The following is a 20,776-nucleotide window of genomic DNA, read 5'->3' as shown; positions in this document are numbered from 1 at the left end:
ACGTAATAACTGCACCAGCGTGCCAAACGCACCCTCTCCAAGGTTCTCTTAAAAGCGCCAGTGAGTGAGTCCTTACGCCAATGTGCGCTCCGTATCAGGCTTTAAGAGAGCTTACCGGCCACAGAGAGCTTACCGGGGGCTTACCGGCCACACCTTTGACTGCTGGTTGACAGGCCACATCTTGTTCTTGGTGTTCCGCCCCTTTTTTCCTCAGGCCTGACCACATGGTTAATGGCGTCGTTTGAGCAAACGCTAAGGCGGCTGCTGCTGGCAGAGGCGCGTAATAGCGTCGCTGGGAGAGAGAGGTTGGCAAAATGGCCGGATTTGGATGGGACGGAATTGGAAAAGGAAATTTTATGGGCGCCGACGGTCGAGGTAGAAAAATAAATAATTTGAATTGAAATAATGGGGGCTGAAGAGACGGCAGAGTCAGAAAGTATTGCAGAGAGGGAAGAAATGGAATGTACTCAAAGTTTGTATTTGCACCGTGATGTCGGACTTGCTAACTCAATGAAAAGTTTGCAGGTGCTGACGGGAAAGAAGGTCCCCAAGGTAAGTCGGAATAATGGCGTGAGTGTGTTTGGCGCGAAAAGGGTTTTGGCGCGCTTGGGGAAGAAGCGAAACCCGGGCGGTCGTGGAAGGTCCATTGTGCGGTGAACAAGGGCGAATGGCGCGCGTGTGAGAGAAAAGTGTGCACCGGAGCGCGAGTGTGAGCGAGAAAAATGTACGACGGAATGTGTGCGGGAAGAGTGTGTAACAGGAGAGTGTGTTACAGAGAGTGTGCAGGAGTGCACACCGGAGCGTGTTGTAGAGTGTGTGCAGGAGTGCACACCCGAGTGGGGAAAAAGAGTGTACGATGATTGGGTGTGTACCAGGAGAGTGCACACCCGTGGGCGTTAGGGAGGACGTAACGAGAGAGTGTGTAACGGAAGAGTGTGCGTGAGGGTGTGTGATAATGAAGTCTGTGGAAGGCGTGTGCGCCCCTGGTTGTGCGGTAAGTGAGTGCGTGGAGGAAGAATGCACACCAGACAGGGTGCGGAAAGAGTGTGCGGTAGCGGAGTGTATGGGAGGCGCAGGGACGCCTCTGTGTGCGTGTGCGGAGTGGGTTGCGAGTGGTGAGAACGCGGCTCAAGCATCAACACAGACCGGGGTAGTGTTTCGCGCGATGGATAGCTGACATGAGCCCTCGGTGAGTTGTGTGCAACAGGGACCGGCAGGGATCGATGCCACGGCCGTGTCACAAGGACCGACGTGCACGATTCATGCCGGCCCCCGCCCTGTATGGTTGGTGCCGCGCCGTGGTGGTAAAGGCGAACGGCGAGGTTCAAGGGGAGGTAGGAGAGTTCGTAGCCGCGCACTTTTGCGGGCGCGGTGCTCCGACCGTGGGCGGTTGGGCCATCGTGCGTGGGACCGCGAAGCCCCGCGCAGAGATGGAGCTCTGAACCTCGGCCCATCCATGCCTCCTCCCCTGGATCGAAAATGCCGGACGGACCCAACCTACAGTAAACCAACCACCCGCATGGATCGCTCGGCCTTTCGAAGCCGAGCTGTGACGACAATGTATTTCCGCACGAAGGGGCTCAAGTGTAGCGGACTGATGAGGATAGTGTACCCTGCGTGGAGGAATGGCAGTTTCACCATTCCTCACACGCACCCGGGCCCATGAGCATCAGATTAGGGGGATGGCAGTGATAGGCACATGGAGGTGCCAGCCATGGTTACCTCCATGGGGCACCGAAGCTAGTCGAGGGAGGGCTAGGATAATTGTTAGGGAATTAGATGACTTTAGAAGACAAAAGATTTAAGTAGGGACATCTGAACTATAGTGGGGACGTAGGTAGTTTCGATGGTTGCTAATGACGAAGGGAGTGCTTAGTTTAATGGGATGATGGGGAAGCACCAGTTTTAGGGGAAAAGCAGTTAGATAGATGATGCTGTGTGTGTGAGGAACTGTGTATTAGAACAAATGGAATTGTGTATGGAAAAAGGTGTGAGAGCACAAAAGGTGTGCGAAATAAATGGTGTGTGAGAATATAAGGTGTGGAATGCTTGGTGTAGAATAAAAGGTGTGGAATGCATGGTGCGAAGGAGTGAATGGGGGGAGATGGACCCATTCACGAATGGCCGGGGTGGGTAGTGTAAACCCAGGTAGAGGGCTTAGGTAAATTGTTTGGATATTGACACCTGTGGTGCAGGTAGTGGCAAAGTAGTGCTTTGGAGGGTGCGTGAGACTGTGGAATGGCTGGGTGTGTGGTTTAATTGGTGCGTATGGTTATTGGGGCACTCCGCCACTGGTAGTTTGTCGGCCAGGTGAGGCCGCAGGTAGGCTCTGGGAGCCAGTTAGGGTAGTTGTGAGTTGTGAGTGGGGCCCGAGGATCCAAGAGAAGGACTCGGGTAGCCCAATGCCAAGGTGGGCATCAGGGGGTAAAGAGCCAGCAGGGGCCTTCCCCAGTTTAGGTAGTCACAGGAGCAGGTAAGCTCGGGTGGTGACTTCAGTGGTGGAGGTGCGCAGGTAGTTGGACCTGCTAGTGGAGCCACAGGACCCAGCCCCGAAATTGTGCAAAGGCACAATGTGAAAATTTGAGGGAGTGAGACCCAAATTTCATGGGCACCGCAGAGTGGGCAATGGGAATTCGGTTTTTAGAACCACATAGTTTAAAGAGGCCGATTGGCAGGGTATGACCCCCGAGTAGTTTAAATGAGTTAATGTTACTGGAGTAGTTAGGAAATGAGGAATCCCCTTCGCGCCATCCACAGCCATGCACCGAGGAGGACGAAGCTCCACACCAATACTAAGTGAACTGTTTGAGTGTAAGGCGCATCACAACGTAATGGGACATTGTGGTTGTTCCATTCCTTCCTTCCTGCGAGGGATTGGGAGACGAATTTGGATTAGAGGGGGATATGGGAGACAAGACGAAGAGACGAATTTGTAAATACAAAAAAGGGCTCGGGTAGTGTAGCCTACGGTGGGGGGTACGGACGGTTAGGGCCGAGCATGCTCTGCTCGCTCTTCCACGCCCCTCATGCTGCATTACCTTGTATTGCTGTGTACCTTTGTGCCCTTTCCGCTTTGCTGGTCGTGCTTTGTCTCTCCCCCCACCCCAGGACCATTTTGGAGGTGGAGCTGTGCAGCACCATCGACCTGTGCAGCATCCCTGCTGCAACTTTGCTACATCTGTGCAGCCGAACTGCGCAGCACTTTGCTGCCATGTCCTTGTGTTGTAACTTTGCTGCACCTGTGCAGCACCGTGCTGCCACAAACACTTTGCTGCACATATTACACTTATGGACCACAGGTCTTGTGGCCTTACACCTCTACTGTGCAGCACTTCGCTGCAAATTCATCTTGCATCTTCGGACCACTTGTTTTGAGTGGCATCAATGTCACGCAAACGCAGTTTTGCTCCACTATGTGCAGCAAAACAGGGAACCATGATTGTCATGGGGCCCGCAAGGCCAACCCCTGCTCTAGTGGGGAAAATGGCCTTTAAAACGATCATTCATTCCTTTCTATATATATATATATATATACACACTACATGACCAAAAGTATGTGGACACCCGAACATCACACACCTCATTCAAAATTAATGGGCATTAATATGGAGTTGGTCCCCACCTTTGCTGCTATAACAGCCTCCACTCTTCTGGGAAGGCTTTCCACAAGATGTTTCAACATTGCTGCAGAGATTTGCTTCCATTCAGCCACAAGAGCATAGTGAGGTCGGGCACTGATGTTAATAATAATAATTATAATTCATTTATTTTGTATAGCGCTTTTCATGAATCCCAAAGGCGCTTTGACAGAGTGCAAAACATAATGCATAACAAAACATGAAAACAACAATTGCAAAAAGACAAGAATCAATAGGGAAATATTTAAAGCAAAAGGAGGGAGAAGGAGAAGAGATAGTCAGGGGTTAAATGCTGTGGGTTGAATGTTGAATGCAGTGCTGAACAGGTGGGTCTTGAGTGATGTTTTGAATGTGGTGAGTGAGGAGGAGTCTCTGATGGTGTGAGGTAGTGAGTTCCAGAGGGTGGGAGCAGCGATGGAGAAGGCCCTGTCCCCCCAGGATCTGAATTTGGTCCGGATGGGGGGGGGGGGGGGGTCAGGAGGTTGGTACCAGCAGAGCGGAGGTTGCGGGTGGGAGTGTGTCTGGAGAGGAGGTCAGCCAGGTAGGATGGGGCCAGGTTATGGAGGGCTTTGTAGGTCAAGAGGAGGATTTTGTACTGGATTCTCTGGGAGATGGGGAGCCAGTGAAGCTTGTAAAGGACGGGGGTGATGTGGTCACGGGTCCGGGAATGGGTGAGTAGACGGGCAGCAGAGTTCTGAATGTATTGGAGTTTATTGGTGATAGTTGAGGATGAACCATAGAGGAGGCTATTGCAGTAGTCCAGACGGGAGGTGATGAAGGCGTGGATGAGGGTTTCTGCAGCCGTGGAGGAGAGGGATGAGCGGAGACGGGCGATGTTTTTCAGGTGAAAGAAGGCTGTCTTTGTGATCTCCTTAGTGTATTTGTCGAAGGAGAGGGTTTGGTCAAAGATGACGCCAAGATTCCGGATGAGAGGGGAGGTGGATACTGGGATACCGTCGATGTTGAGGGCAAAGTTATGGGTGGATTTTGTGAGCGTTTTTGGGCCAATGATGATTATTTCAGATTTATCACAGTTAAGTTTGAGGAAGTTGATTTGAAGCCAGGATTTTATTTCAGAGATGCAGTTTGTCAGGATAGAGTGGGTGTCGGTGGAGACGGACTTGGTGGAGATGAAAAGCTGGATGTCATCGGCGAAGCAGTGGAATTGGAGACCATGACGGTGGATTAAGTGACCGAGGGGGGACAGGTAAAGGATGAAGAGGAGGGGGCCAAGAACTGAACCTTGGGGGACACCTTGGGGGAGGGGAGCAGTGGGGGATTTGCAGTTATTGATGGAGATGAACTGGCGTCTGTCAGAGAGGTATGATTTAATCCAAGAGAGGGCAGTGCCGGTAACGTTAAAGGTGGATTCAAGTCGGGTGAGGAGGATGGTGTGATCGATGGTGTCAAAGGCAGCGCTGAGGTCGAGGAGGACGAGAATGTTGAGGTTGCCAGCGTCAGAGGAGAGGAGAAGGTCGTTGGTGATTTTGAGGAGAGCAGTTTCAGTACTGTGGTTGGAGCGGAATCCGGATTGGAATGTTTCATGCAGGTTATTGGCAGAGAGGTGATGTTTGAGTTGCGCGGCTACAGCGCGTTCCAAAACTTTTGACAGAAAGGGTAGGTTGGAGATGGGTCTGAAGTTATTTAGGGTGTCAGGGTTTAGACCAGGTTTTTTTAGAATGGGGGTAACAGCAGCAATTTTGAGGGATGGTGGGACGATGCCTGTAGACAGGGAGGAGTTTATTGTTGCAATGATAAGTGGAGAGAGAGCAGGGAGGGAGGCCTTGACAAAGCTGGAGGGGTTGGGTCAAGAGTGCAGGTGGCAGTTTTCAATCCTATGAGGAGTTCAGAGAGGTCAGTAGGGGAGACCGGGGAGAATTGAGACAGGGGAAGGCAGGATAAGGGGGGGCAGGTCGTTGGAGGGGGAGCGGGTGCGGCGGTGGTCAAGCTGTTGTAGATGTTGTCAATTTTGCGTTGGAAGAAAGAAAGGAAGGAGATGCAGTTGTCTACTGTGAATGACTGGGTGGTGGTGTCCAGGGGGCGGAGGAGTTTGTTTATTGTCGAGAAGAGTGCTTTTGGGTGATTAGGCCTGGCCCGCTGTCGGCGTTCCAATTCATCCCAAAGGTGTTCGATGGGGTTGAGGTCAGGGCTCTGTGCAGGCCAGTCAAGTTTTCCACACTGATCTCGACAAACCATTTCTATATGGACCTCACTTTGTGTACGGGGGCGTTGCCATGCTGAAACAGGAAAGGGCCTTCCCCAAAATGTTGCCACAAAGTTGTAAGCACACAATCATCTAGAATGTCATTGTATGCTGTAGCGTTAAGATTTCCCTTCACTGGAACTAAGTGGCCGAACCCGAACCATGAAAAACAGCCCCAGACCATCATTCCTCCTCCACCAAACTTTACAGTTGGCACTATGCATTCAGGCAGTTGCGCTCTCCTGGCATCCGCCAAACCCAGATTTGTCCGTCGGATTGCCAGATGGTGAAGCGGGATTCATCACTCCAGAGAATGTGTTTCCACTGCTCCAGAGTCCAATGACGGCGAGCTTTACACCACTCTAACCAACGCTTGGCATTGCGCATGGTGATCTTAGGCTTGTGTACGGCTCATGAAAGCCCGCTTGGAGTTTGCAAAAAAGCACCTAAAGGAATCTCACTGTGAGAAACAAGCTTCTGTGGGCTTTCATGTGTCTTTCACCGAGGAGAGGCTTCCATCTGGCCACTCTTCCATAAAGCCCAGATCGGTGGAGTGTTGCAGTGATGGTTGTCCTGGAAGTTTCTCCCATCTCCACACAGGATCTCTGGAGCTCAGCCAGAGTGACCATCGGGTTCTTGGTCACCTCTCTTACCAAGGCCCTACTCCCCCGATTGCTCAGTTTGGCCGGGCGGCCAGCTCTTGGAAGAGTCCTGGTTGTTCCACACTTCTTCCATTAAAGAATTACGGAGGCCACTGTGCTCTTGGGAACCTTCAATGCAGCAAAAAAAAATTTGTAGGCTTCCCCAGATCTGTGCCTCGACACAATCCTGTCTCTGAGCTCTGCAGGCAGTTCCTTCGACCTCATGGCTTGGTTTTTGCTCTGATATGCATTGCCACCTGTGAGACCTGATATAGACAGGTGTGTGCCTTTCCAAATCATGTCCAATCAATTGAATTTACCACAGGTGGACTCCAATCAAGGTGGAGAAACACCTCAAAGATGATCAAGAGAAATGGGAGGAACCTGAGCTAAATTTCAAGTGTCATAGCAAAGGGTATGAATACTTATGTCAATGTGATATTTCAGTTTTTTCTTTTTAATAAATTTGCAAAACATTCTAAAATCCTGTTTTCTCTTTGTCATTATGGGGTATTGAGTGTAGATTGATGAGGGAAAAAATGAATTGAAACCATTTCAGTATAAGGCTGCAACATAACAAAATGTGAAAAAGTGAATGGGTCTGAATACTTTCTGAATGCACTGTATATACCTGTCAGCAATGGGTGTGGCTGAAATAGCCAAATCCACTAATTATAAGGGGTGTCCGCATACTTTTGGTCATGTCGTGTACATACCAAGCCTCGCCATGAAGTTCAACCAGACCGAAGAAGCCATAGTGGCTGCGACAATGACGCTCTGCCCGACCTCCAGCCCACAACTCCGGCGAGGATATCCATGGCGTATCCATGTGCAGAAAAACACAGAGAAGTCCCATGCACACGCAGCAGAAAACACCAACGTCCACACACAGACCAAGCAGTGGGGCACAGGAATGTGCACGGTGGTGGGCGAGTAGATAGGTCACGAGCAGATGGAGGGCAGTTGTGGCAGGAAGGGAGTGCCAGTCTGACGCCGAGGCAGGCCCAAAACGTCGTTGACAAACCCGAGGAGAAACATGCAGCACAGAGCCAGGAGTACAGCCGGGAGCCGAATCCGTGGAAATGCAGGACATCCCGCCTAGCCAGCAGCCCAAGGAGGGCATGGATGGGCACGAGGGCAAAATGCAGAGCCAAGAATATGGCACCACTCACGACCCTGAAGGCCTGAGGCATTCCTCCATCACAATCCCTGCTCAAAACCCTGCCAATCAAACCCACCGCCAGAAGCCTCCAGGCCACAGCAGGAACGGCACAAAAGGTCACGAACCCAGACATCACTGAGACCCCACATTCACAAAGAGGAGCATGCAGTTCATGCTGGCAGGGCAGAGAGGGTGCACCTCACCAGCACTGAGACTATTCAAAGGTTGGTCACTGCAGAACCACGCAGGCATCAGAAGCATAACTTCAGCACCGAACTGTGTGATACAGGCAGCTCAGGTGGCCTGGACAGTCATTATGGATCCATTTTGAAGCACTGGAACTTCCTCGTTTGCTAAATTTAAATATTAATTAGAATAAACTTAAAACAAAACTGCAAAACGAAAAACACTCTTTTCACCACCAGACACACACAACACCGCCCCCACAAATCCTGGGCAACGCCCATCAGCTGCCGTCATCATCACAGCATTTCCTGGACATCGTTACGAAATAAGTATAATAATGACGAAAAAAGAAGAAGACGACGTGCACTTCAGCACTGTTGGTTATTGATAAATAAGCAATAGTGCAAGTCTGAATGGATTACTTTGACAAGAGAAGGCTAATGCAAATAAGGATTATGGAATTATGGTAATAATAAAAAGGATGACTGAAGCAAATACACATCAGAATAAATAAATTTATAAATTTATAAAGAATAAATAAAATAAATAAAGCCTTCAGAATCTTGTTGGACAACGATTGCATTCAACAATTAAATAAACTGAGTTAAAGACAATAAAAAAAATTTTTAAACTAGAAAGCATCTGAATATGCACAGCCCATCCGCATCTGCCTTGTATTCAGACTTATTCTTAACACTTAATCATATGGAAATTGACGATTTTGTGAGGTTGATCTTTGACCTTCTTGATAGAACACAGATTACACTCGGATTGGGTCATATTGGGTCACTTACATAATGATATGACTGACAGATATTTTATGCAACCTTGGGCTTTTGATCTAAAAGCAAAACCAACTATAATGGCACTCAGTAGAGAGCATACCTCTGCCTCGTTGGCCATAATCACTCAATGGTGAAGAATCACTTTAAAAATTCTCATATTCGAATCCATATTCAGATCTTCACCAAAATCGAATCAATTTGTCCTTGTCAGACACCCAACCGGTCCACCAAGTTTCGGCCAAATCCATCCACATTTTTTTGAGTTATCCTGCTATGTATCGTTTTTGGCCCCATCTCCCAATGGTGAAGAATCACTTTAAAATTATAGTAGCCGGATCCGAATCCGGATCTTCACCAAAATTTAATCATTTCATCCTTGTGACATACGCTGCATCTCTGCCAAATTTCGTCCGAATCCGTCCACAACTTTTTGAGATATTTTGTTCACAAACAAACAAACTAGAAATCGGTCAGAGACCGAGGACTTGAACCACCTTTAGAGGCCATTTTTCCCTGCAGAGCAGGGGTTGGCCTGTTTTGGGCACCATGGTCCCCTTTTTGAAGCAATGTTTTATGGCCGGAGGCCCTTCCTGCTGCCAACCCTGTTAGTCACCTCTTGCGACACACAGGGAATTACCAGTGAACTGGTACCCAATTTGCCAACCTCGGAAGGATGACAGGCTGAGTCAACCCCCCTGGCATTAATTCAGCGATCAACCGGGATTCGAACCCAGGATCCTGGGATCCCAAGCCGGCACCCTAACCACTAAGCCAACACCAGGCTTGCCAACACCAGAGACCGAGGACTTGCCGGAATAAAAAATATGGCGGCTGAACCACGTGACCGATGACGTCATTATTTGTTTTAAAAACTAATTTATTCCTAGATTATGCTCAATAAATTTCATCTTCATCGGATGAAGTTTTGTACTTGTCGAATTATGACGTCATAATGGAGGCACCTATGACATCATTAACATTTTATTCCCCATGGAGAGTTTTTTACAATGAGCAGCCTGCTAAATTTTTCGGTTTTTCCAAGATGGCGGCCAAACCAGGTGACCGATGACGTCATCATTTTTTTTTTCTCCACCAGTATATGCCGACATGGCGTTCAAGAAATTGCATCTTGATTGGATGAAGTTTTGTACTTGTCGAATTATGACGTCATAATGGAGGCCTTGGGCCTGGAGAGTTAAAAATTGGGCACAGTCTATTCCAGGGCAAGACAAATATGTGTGTAAAGTATGGCGATGCTATGTGCAACGATGAAGACGTAGTACTGCGCACAAACAGACAAACAGGCAAACCAACCAACCAAGACAAACCAACCAACGAACAGACAGGGGTGAAAACATAACCTCCATCCACCATTGGTGGCAGAGGTAATCAGATTCTAGATTTTGATTGACGAACCAATACAGTGAGCCAATATACAAATTCTTATAATTTCAGGTCAATTGGATGAAAATTTATGATTTTATGTGATGTTGACATTTGACCTTTTGCCCAAATTATTAATTTGACTTGCTTCTCCATATTCTCATAATAAAGCTTTGTCGAAAATTTTATGACAAAAGCTCAAATGGTTAAAAAAAATTCTGCCCGGGCACACGCACACGCATGACACACGCACACGCATGACACACGCATTACTGCAAAACCCCATCTTCCGTGGCTAACAAGGTAAATTTTCCATGCGTTAACAATGTTGTTGAACAAGTGTGATTTAACCTCATCCTTTAGCATTTTAGGTTATCACACTTTTAAAAATATATATATAAAATAAAAACAACCATGTCAGCATTCAACTCCAACATTGGTGTTTTATCAAATCCCACCATATTAAAGGCAATTTGAATCCCCCAAAAAAGCTTGGTAACAGTGACCGTGAAACCCCAATACCCACCTGTTTCGAGTCAGGTGTCATGAGGACGAGGCTGTTCGTGGAGATCGTGAGAGAAATGGTCATGCCAGCAAACTGCAGGTTGTTGCTCCCCAGTACGGAGGAAAGGACTTTCGTTGGAGGCTTTGGTTAGGGAAAACACAAGGGACTTCTGCATTTTGCTCCACGATGGAGCGTTACAAGGTGAACAAATTACGACTCATCGTCCGCAAGACACCTTTTTCCAAATGCAATCCATGCCGCTACAAAATTCCACTTATTATTTTTCTCGCCATAACAATCTGAGCTCCGACACTATTCCTGTCAAAAGCAACACCTTAGCTTCCTGCTCGCGTCACCGTTAACACTTTCGCTTCCTATTCCAGTCACCATTAACAGTTTTTTTTGTGGTACTTCTCAAAAAAGCCCCAACGTGGCCAACACGAATGCATTACTTAATTGTGCTCTGACCTTCCTCCGCCTGAAAGAGCCTTTGGCACCGGGAACAGCCTCACACACACGAGCAATCGCTTCCCTGGAACACAACATCAGCACCAAACGAGACTGGGCATGTGGTCTGAAGCCAATAAACAAAACCAATAACACATTGCTGCAAACAAAATGTCATAAAATAGGACATACACATCCAGCTTGTATATGCAAAAACTTCACATCCGTATATTTAATTACCTTCGCAAAAGCGGAAGGTTATGTTTTGATCGCTGTGTATTTATTTGTATGTCTGTGTGTGTGTGTGTGTATGTTATTCGCATAACTCAAAAAGTATTCAACCGAATTGCATGAAATTTGGTGGGATGATTGGTTATTATACGGGACACATTTGATTAGATTTTGGGAGCAATCGGGTCAAAGGTCAAGGTCAAGGTCACGAAAAGGTCAAAATCGTATTTTTACCATAGCGCGGTCAATTTTTATCCAATTGGCATGCAACTAATGCCAAAATGTTCAGAATTCAATGCCCGATCTTGTGATATACGACATGACCCAGTGAAGACATTACCCTTGTTAGCGGTTGGGGGTCAAAGGTCAGGGGGGTCACGACCTTGCAAAATGTGCGTTTTTTGTCATAACTCGGTCAATTCTTATCCGATTTGCATGAAATCAGCACCAAACTGTTCACTGTTCTGTTCCCTACACTCCCATGCCAAGTACAGAACAGTAGCTGCGGCGAAGGTATGCGCTCTACCGAGTGCCCGTTCTAGTTTGCTTTGCGTTTCATTTTAAAATAAAATTTGCGCTAAAATCAAGGTGAGCAAAAGTGTCTGCTGCAGGGAGGAAAAATTGATGAAGCAAAATAACGCCAACAAAAATTACAACACAGTCAGAGTTGTACAAGCAGAATGCACACTTGGACCTCATCTAAAACTATGCCAAATAATATGAGCGTAATGCACACTTCACATATAGCTCATCTAAAACTATGCCAAATAATACGAGCGTAATGCACACTTCACATATACCTCATCTAAAACTATGCCAAATAACACGAGCATAATGCACACTTCACATATACCTCATCTAAAACGATGCCAAATAATACTGGCGTAATGCACACTTCACATATACCTCATCTAAAACTATGCCAAATAATACGAGCGTAATGCAAACCCTGGTGTTGGGCAGGGGCTAGGGTGCCGGCTTAGGATCCTAGGATCCTGGGTTCGAATCCCGGTCGATCGCTGAATTAACGCCAGGGGGGTTGACTCAGCCTGTCATCCTTCCGAGGTCGGCTAATTGAGTACCAGTTCACTGGTAATTCCCTGTTTGTCATTAAAGGCGGCAAAAAGGGTTGGCGTCAGGAAGGGCATCCGGCCGTAAAACATTGCTTCAAAAAGGGGACCAAAAAAAACAAAAAACAACAACAACCACGGTTCCAGAAAAAGGCCAACCCCCGCTTTGCGGGGAAAAATGGCCTCTAAAGGTGGTTTTTTATTTATTTATAATGCACACCACATATACCTCATCTAAAACTATGCCAAATAATACGAGCGTAATGCACACTTAACATATACCTCATCTAAAACTATGCCAAATAATACGAGCGTAATGCACACTTCACATATACCTCATCTAAAACTATGCCAAATAATACGAGCATAATGCACACTTCACATATACCTCATCTAAAACTATGCCAAATAATACAAGCGTAATGCACACTTCACATATACCTCATCTAAAACTAGGCCAAATAATACGAGCGTAATGCACACTTCACAGATACCTCATCTAAAACGATGCCAAATAATACGAGCATAATGCACAATTCACATACCTCATCTAACACTACGCCAAATAATATGAGCAGAATGCACAATTCACATATACCTCATCTAAAACTACGCCAAATAATACGAGCATAATGCACACTCACATACCTCATCTAAAACTACGCCAAATAATACGAGCATAATGCACACTCACATACCTCATGTAAAACTATGCCAAATAATACGAGCATAATGTACACTTCACATATACCTCATCTAAAACTACGCCAAATAATACGAGCATAATGCACACTCACATACCTCATCTAAAACTACGCCAAATAATACGAGCATAATGCACACTCACATACCTCATCTAAAACTATGCCAAATAATACGAGCATAATGCACTCACTTACCTCATCTAAAACGATGCCAAATAATACGAGCATAATGTACACTTCACATATACCTCATCTAAAACAACGCTAAACTAGAACGGGCACTCGGTAGAGCGCATACCTTCGCCGCAGCTACTGTTCTGTACTTGGCATGGGAGTGTAGGGAACAGAACAGTGAACAGTTTGGTGCTGATTTCATGCAAATCGGATAAGAATTGACCGAGTTATGACAAAAAACGCACATTTTGCAAGGTCGTGACCCCCCTGACCTTTGACCCCCAACCGCTAACAAGGGTAATGTCTTCACTGGGTCATGTCGTATATCACAAGATCGGGCATTGAATTCTGAACATTTTGGCATTAGTTGCATGCCAATTGGATAAAAATTGACCGCGCTATGGTAAAAATACGATTTTGACCTTTTCGTGACCTTGACCTTGACCTTTGACCCGATTGCTCCCAAAATCTAATCAAATGTGTCCCGTATAATAACCAATCATCCCACCAAATTTCATGCAATTCGGTTGAATACTTTTTGAGTTATGCGAATAACATACACACACACACACACACAGACATACAAATAAATACACAGCGATCAAAACATAACCTTCCGCTTTTGCGAAGGTAATAATGAGCATAATGCACACTCACATCCCTCATCTAAAACGACGCCAAATAATACGAGCATAATGCACACTCACATACCTCATCTAAAACTACGCCAAATAATACGAGCATAATGCACACTCACATACCTCATCTAAAACTATGCCAAATAATACGAGCATAATGCACTCACTTACCTCATCTAAAACGATGCCAAATAATACGAGCATAATGTACACTTCACATATACCTCATCTAAAACAACGCTAAATAATATGAGCATAATGCACACTCACATCCCTCATCTAAAACGACGCCAAATAATACGAGCATAATGCACACTCACATCCCTCATCTAAAACGACGCCAAATAATACGAGCATAATGCACACTCACATACCTCATCTAAAACTACGCCAAATAATACGAGCATAATGCACACTCACATACCTCATGTAAAACTATGCCAAATAATACGAGCATAATGTACACTTCACATATACCTCATCTAAAACTACGCCAAATAATACGAGCATAATGCACACTCACATACCTCATCTAAAACTATGCCAAATAATACGAGCATAATGCACTCACTTACCTCATCTAAAACGATGCCAAATAATACGAGCATAATGTACACTTCACATATACCTCATCTAAAACAACGCTAAATAATACGAGCATAATGCACACTCACATCCCTCATCTAAAACGACGCCAAATAATACGAGCATAATGTACACTCACATACCTCATCTAAAACTATGCCAAATAATACGAGCATAATGCACTCACTTACCTCATCTAAAACGATGCCAAATAATATGAGCATAATGTACACTTCACATATACCTCATCTAAAACAACGCTAAATAATACGAGCATAATGCACAATCACATACCTCAGCCAAATAATTCTATCTACGTCTTACTTCAAATTGGCAACTTGCAAAAATTGCATTTTTGTGATGCACATATTAGCATGACAACATGAATTTAGTCTTAGGTCTTAAATCTAAGGTCCTGATGGGATGGTCCAGCAGAGGTAATGTCCAATACTTACCTTTGACCTGTCTGGCCTTGGTTAGATTCCGGTCTGACAATAAACTGTTAGATTGGGACTTTACAGGTCGGGCCTTGCATCATCAAGTGTGCCGTCCCCCGGATGCCTCCCTGCATCCGGGGGACATTGGTTAGTCGGTGTCAAAGATCCTACGGTGTCATTAACGAAGAGTAGGGTAACTATCACCGGCATGCTGAATGAATTACAAACACCTGTACTCTCACCTCCTTCATTCGTGTACCAGGCCCTGCAAGCCAGTTTAGGGGAGAATTGTGCCAAACTCCCCCCTCAGGAAGATGGGATTAATTAAGGACATTATATAACTAAAAGTCGTAGTAGTATTAGTGGTAGTAGTATAGTTGAACAGATCAATGTTTAATTCATTATATATATTACACCTTCTAATTGCTAGCAATACAAGAAGAAGAAAAAAAAATCTGAAAATGCAATATACAAGTTGCATTTTGTGCTCAACGTGCAATCGAATGAGGATGTAAAGTGAAAAAAAGAAGACTCATCAGATCCAATAATTATGAGAGTTCCCTGAAATAGACTTTTGTTTCAATTTAACAAAAAAAAGTTTCAAACTACATCACTCAGCAAGCTACATCGAACATTGTCAAGAAACTTCTTCCTTTTTCGTTCATTTCACAGCTAAGGCAGAGCACGTCAGATGCATGATGTTGTAATGACGTATTTTCAAAAGGTTCGGACATGATTGTGGATGTGTGAAGATATAGTCCTGGCTCCACACACTTAGATCGGTTATGGATTCGCCCTTCCCTCTCACACAAACCATTCTTCACACTCAACCTACAATCTGGTATATCCTACCGTGCTTAGAATAACTCTGGAAGTCATCGGACTTGAGGAAAGAGCAAAAGTTCTTCCAATCATAGTTTTGAGACATTAAAACCGTTACAATTACACAGCTAGCTATCACTTGTCAAAACCCAAATTCTAATTTTGAAATGTCAACTGCTCTGTTCGAGGGCAGTTCAGAGTTAAGACCTGCTCATTATTGTACACCCCTTAATACAAAATCTGTGGATGTGAAACATTCCATCAGCCATCCCAATCAGCATGCGAAACACACAGATGATGCGCAGTCTGCCATTGAGATTGAATGTCATCCATCCCCGTTAAGGCCCAACTGTGCATGGCCGAGCCAATTTTATACCGTAAAGTGAACGGGGGCAGTGCCCTACCTAACTTTGTTGTGCAAAGCAGGAAACTGTTCATCAACTTGTTTTCTTCTGCCTTTATCACTGGATTATTTCTGCCTCACCCCCTATTCCCAACCCTTTTTGCATCATTGTTATCATCTTCTACTTCCTGTTGTGCACACCAAAACCAAAAGCAGAATTCTGAATGGCATAAGACAGTTCACTTTGGGGTAGAATAATTTTTTTTTAAATAGGGCCAATAGCCCTGGGCACTCACCTGGTAGAATAAAGCAGTATACTACAGTACTACACCGACTAAACGAAACTATATATATATTTAGCGTAACTATCTACTATGAAATTTCAAGGCAAGAAATTTTATCTCGATTGGATGAAGTTTTGTACTTGTGGAATTATGACATCATAATGGAGGCACCTATGACATCATCATTAACATATGAACAGGTATTTTAAACAGCATCACGGTATTTTAAACTAATTTCAATGGTTGCTAGAACACATAGAACAGTATGTAGAATCATACTAACGTAATCATAAGAATTTAAACAAATAAACATAAGAATTTAAACCGTGGACCCCTTTAGAATGATTAAGATTGTGGTCAAGTTTAATCGAGGTCGTGTGTGTAGTTTCAGAGAAGAAAGCGAATACCTATTTTGGGGGGGTCAAACGTGGACCAACTTTGACCTCCCGTAGACCCTCTTAGACTTTGATTTTCTTAGTGCCGTGAACAAACTTGAGTCACAACATACCAAATATCATTTGTGTCAAGTTTCGTCACAATCCCATCAGCGGTTTCGGAGAAGAAGTTGCAAGTGTTTATGGACTGACGGAGGATGCACCATCGCATAAGCTCCCTGGAACTATGTTCCAGGTGAGCTAAAAAAGGACAACCCAGTGAAGCCTCCGTGTCTCAGAGACCACGTAGTGTCACAGTAACAGAATGGACACATTTAATGGTGCTCGACCTTGCAGAAGCACGCTCATCGTACTCGTCAGAAATATAGACACCTATTAATCCCATCAACAAAATGTTAAAATTACGTGCTTGGGAAGTTGGTCACTCATTGCTTGCAGATGGCTTAATGTTCTTAAATGCACAATGATTGTTGTGGGAAAGAATAAAATTTAGGAAACCAAACTACTACTTTTTTGGAGAGTTGGAGGGGGGTGGGGGGGGGGGTGTCCAAGTCTCATTGAGGAGCATGGATACATCTAAGACAAAGACCTGAGGGATATTAGTGTACCTTTACACAAATGAAAAAGAGACATGGAGAGAACAACCAACAGTATATTAAATTTCAACTGATATCGTGACCTGTGCTCAGGTGTGATCCTGATATCATGACCTATGCTCAGGTGTGAACCCCAAACAAGCCAATCCCCAAACTATTCTCCTCTGTAAACCACAATGTTGGAAAATTTAAGACCCTTCAATGAGATCGATTCATGCAAACAAAAATAGAATATACATCAAAGTCCTTTATGACGTCAGCCCCAAAGGATCTTACCTGGTAACATACGTACGAGTGTTAAAATCGAGAGTCCTCATGGATTGGAGTACTTCGATACACCCCATGTACTGCAAGAAAAACAATGGTGAAATAGGAATGTGGTGATTAAAAAAACGTAGGTGTAGAACACAAGTACAGGCTATTGTTACCTCCAACACTGAAGGTGACGGAGGTTATGTTTTCACCCATATCTGTCTGTATGTGAACAGGATATTTCAAAACGTTGTGGACGGATTCAGACAATATTTGGTGGAGAGGTTGGGTGTGTGACAAGGAGGAATTGATTAAATTTTAGTGAAGATTCGAATGCGGATCCGGATCAGAGAATTTTTTGAAGCGATTCTTCACCATTGGGTGATAGGGCCAAAAACTACACACTGTACATCACGATATTTCAAAAGGTTGTGGACTGATGACAAAACAAGGTGGATGAGTTGGTTAGACGAAAAGAACAAGCGATTAGATTTTGGTTCAGGTCTAGATCCTGAATCGGCCTATCAGTGGATACAAAATAAATTGTTCAGCCTAGCGGAGGTATGCACTCTACCAAGTACCGTTCTATTTCACTATGTGACAATCGGTATGCATCATTGGGTAGCATCATTGGCTGAGGGCATGGCTGTGCCGCTGATACAATGCCCTCTGCTGGTTAGGATAGGAATTTGGAATTTGTTCATGGTGCTGGCAATAGCTCGCCTCTTCTTCATGAAGGACACTATTAGATCTTCAACATCCAGCAACGAATGCTGGCAGATGCCGTCTTCTACCGACTCCTCTCTGGCCTTGCCCCCCCTGCCCTCTCTGGGCTCTGTCCCCCAAATATTCCTACAGGTCGCACAAGATCTGCCTGCAACCCTCTTATGGTTAAACTGCCAAAATCAAGACTTTCTGCTCACCTTCACTCCTTCATTGCTCTTTTCCCCCACCTGCTCACCTTTTCCTTTTCCTTTTCCCTTTCCCCTTTTCCTCCTGACAAGGCACAGTCTTCAAGCAGCCATCAATCATCTGGACTGGTCTCCCATCTCTACCACCTCTGACATCAACTCATCCTGGGAATTCTTCCAAAGTAAATTGCTCTCTCTCATGCACAGATTTATCCCATCTCGTCTTCAGTTGTCATACCCTTCCTCCCGTCCATGGTACACGGAATCTTGTGGTGAGGCTGTTGCCCAGAAACAACTTGCCTTCGTCTCCTGGAAAGCAAATCCAACGGAAGGAAATCTCATTTCCTTTCACAAAGCCCGAAACAAGTGTGTGTCCACCCTCAGGAGAGCCAGGAAACAATATCTCTCCGTTCTCAAGACCGAACTCTCTTATCTGTCTCCCTCTTCCAAATCCTGGTGGCGTCTGGTCAAATCCGTTTCTGGTGTTTGTTCCCCCTCCATCCCCTCCCTTACCTCAAACGGCTACACAGCTGACTCCGCACGTGAAAAAGCTGAATGCCTGAACTCTGTGTTTGCCTCTAAATCTTGTGTCCCAAACCCATCCCTCTCTGTACCCACCATACCCAGTCGTACCCTGCTGCTCCTGGACTCCGTGTCCTTTCCTCCTGACAAGGTGGAAAAGTTTCTGTCAACCCTCGACTCTGATTCTGCAACTGGACCCGACGGCATCAGCCCACGGGTCCTAAAATCCTGCTCTGCTGCTCTATCTCACCCTCTCTCTGTTCTCTTCACCCTCTCTTTTGCTCAAGGTCAACTGCCATCTGCTTGGAAATCAGCCAACATCACCGCTTTGCACAAAAAAGGTGCAAAAACAGATCCTAGCAACTACAGACCAATCAGCCTTCTCCCAATTATCAGCAAAGTCATGGAATCCATCATTGCTTCGGATATGAAATCTTTCCTCTTCTCCAATGGCTTGATCTCTGATCATCAATTTGGTTTCAGACCAGGTCACTCTACTCTGGACATGCTGCTTCTGCTGTCTCAACAATGGATGGAGGTCCTCAATGCCAAACAGGAAATTAGAGCTGTCTCCCTCGACATATCACGTGCCTTCGACACGGTCTGGCACCCCGCTCTGCTCACCAAACTCTCCTCCTTTGGTATCCATGGAAATCTCCACGCATGGCTGGCGGACTTCCTCTCTAGTCGCCGTCAACGTGTGGCCCTGAATGGGTTTCTCTCATCTCCTCTTCCTGTTCAGGCTGGAGTTCCCCAAGGCAGTGTTCTGGGCCCCGTGCTTTTTCTGGTCTTCATCAATGATCTCTCTGACTCTCTCGAAAATCCTCTCTATCTCTTTGCTGATGACTCCACTCTCTGCCGCTCCATTCCTCTTCCCTCAGATCGGCAGTCTGCTGCCTCCTCACTCTCTGAAGACCTGGACAAAATCACAGACTGGTCAAACAAGTGGAACATGTCTTTCAATCCTGACAAATCTCACACTCTTACTATGTCTCTCCGAAAAGATCGACTGGACAACCCTCCCATCTACTTTCTCAACAATCCTCTCCAAGAAGTTCTGTCGCTCAAGATTTTGGGTCTGACTATCTGCCATGATCTTTCTTGGGAAAACCACATTTCCAAGCTGGCCTCCAAAGCCAGTCGCCGACTGGGCATCCTCCGTCGTGCGAAGTCCTTCCTCGGCACACCTGAGTTCCTCACCACATACAAGGCTTTCATCCGCAGCTCAATGGAATACTGTTCTCCCCTATGGGCCGGTGCTCCTGCCTCACACCTAGCTCGGCTTCACGCTGTTGAAACCAAAGCTTTCAGAATTATTGGAATCTCCCGCGATGAAGCTATCTCTGAGGGCCTTTCACTCACTCACCGCAGGCAGGTAGGTGGTCTTTCTGTCTTCTACCGACTCCTCTCCGGCCTTGCACCCCCAGCTCTCTCTGTGCTCTGTCCCCCAAATATTCCTACAGGTCGCACAAGATCTGCCAGCAACCCTCTGATGGTTAAACTGCCGAAATCTCGGCTCTCTGCTCACCTTCACTCTTTCATTCCTCTTTTCTCCCTCCTCTGGAACAAACTCCCTCACTCCCTTCAATCCCACTCCTCCCTCCAGGTCTTTAAAACAGCTGTTCACCACCATCTCTTATCTTCCCCCATCCAAAACCTTGATCTTTTCTACCCCCGCTAATTCACCCCAGATCCACCTTGTTTGAAATTCCAACTTCTTTCCTGGAAGTCCTGGCAGTGTCCATATGTTTTATACCTCTCCCACCGCCCCCTTCCCATGCCCCCCCCCCCCAAAGCCCTCGCCCTCTCTCAGATCTCTCGATGTCTCCATGTCTCTCGGTCCCTGCTCTCAAATGTTGTGT

General features: G+C 45.8%; 1 protein-coding gene across 9 annotated transcripts in view; it reads right to left on the bottom strand.

Annotated features, from left to right (window-relative positions):
• Positions 1–20,776, bottom strand: part of SHC1 (SHC adaptor protein 1) — a 170,294-nt gene that overhangs the window by 73,076 nt on the left and 76,442 nt on the right. For all 9 annotated transcript variants that reach the window (XM_068126930.2, XM_078785367.1, XM_068126925.2 and 6 more), the window contains 3 exons: positions 17,506–17,576; positions 10,972–11,035; positions 10,525–10,644 (listed from right to left, as the gene is read on the bottom strand). In XM_068126930.2, coding sequence (XP_067983031.1) covers positions 10,525–10,644; positions 10,972–11,035; positions 17,506–17,576 — 255 coding nt within the window. The remainder of the gene's footprint in view (positions 1–10,524; positions 10,645–10,971; positions 11,036–17,505; positions 17,577–20,776) is intronic.

Source organism: Myxine glutinosa, chromosome 10, assembly GCF_964187855.1.
Source record: "Myxine glutinosa chromosome 10, kmMyxGlut1.1, whole genome shotgun sequence".
Classification (NCBI taxonomy): domain Eukaryota; kingdom Metazoa; phylum Chordata; class Myxini; order Myxiniformes; family Myxinidae; genus Myxine; species Myxine glutinosa.
The sequence above is the reverse complement of the archived record's forward strand: the minus strand, read 5'-3'. Positions and strand labels throughout refer to the sequence as shown.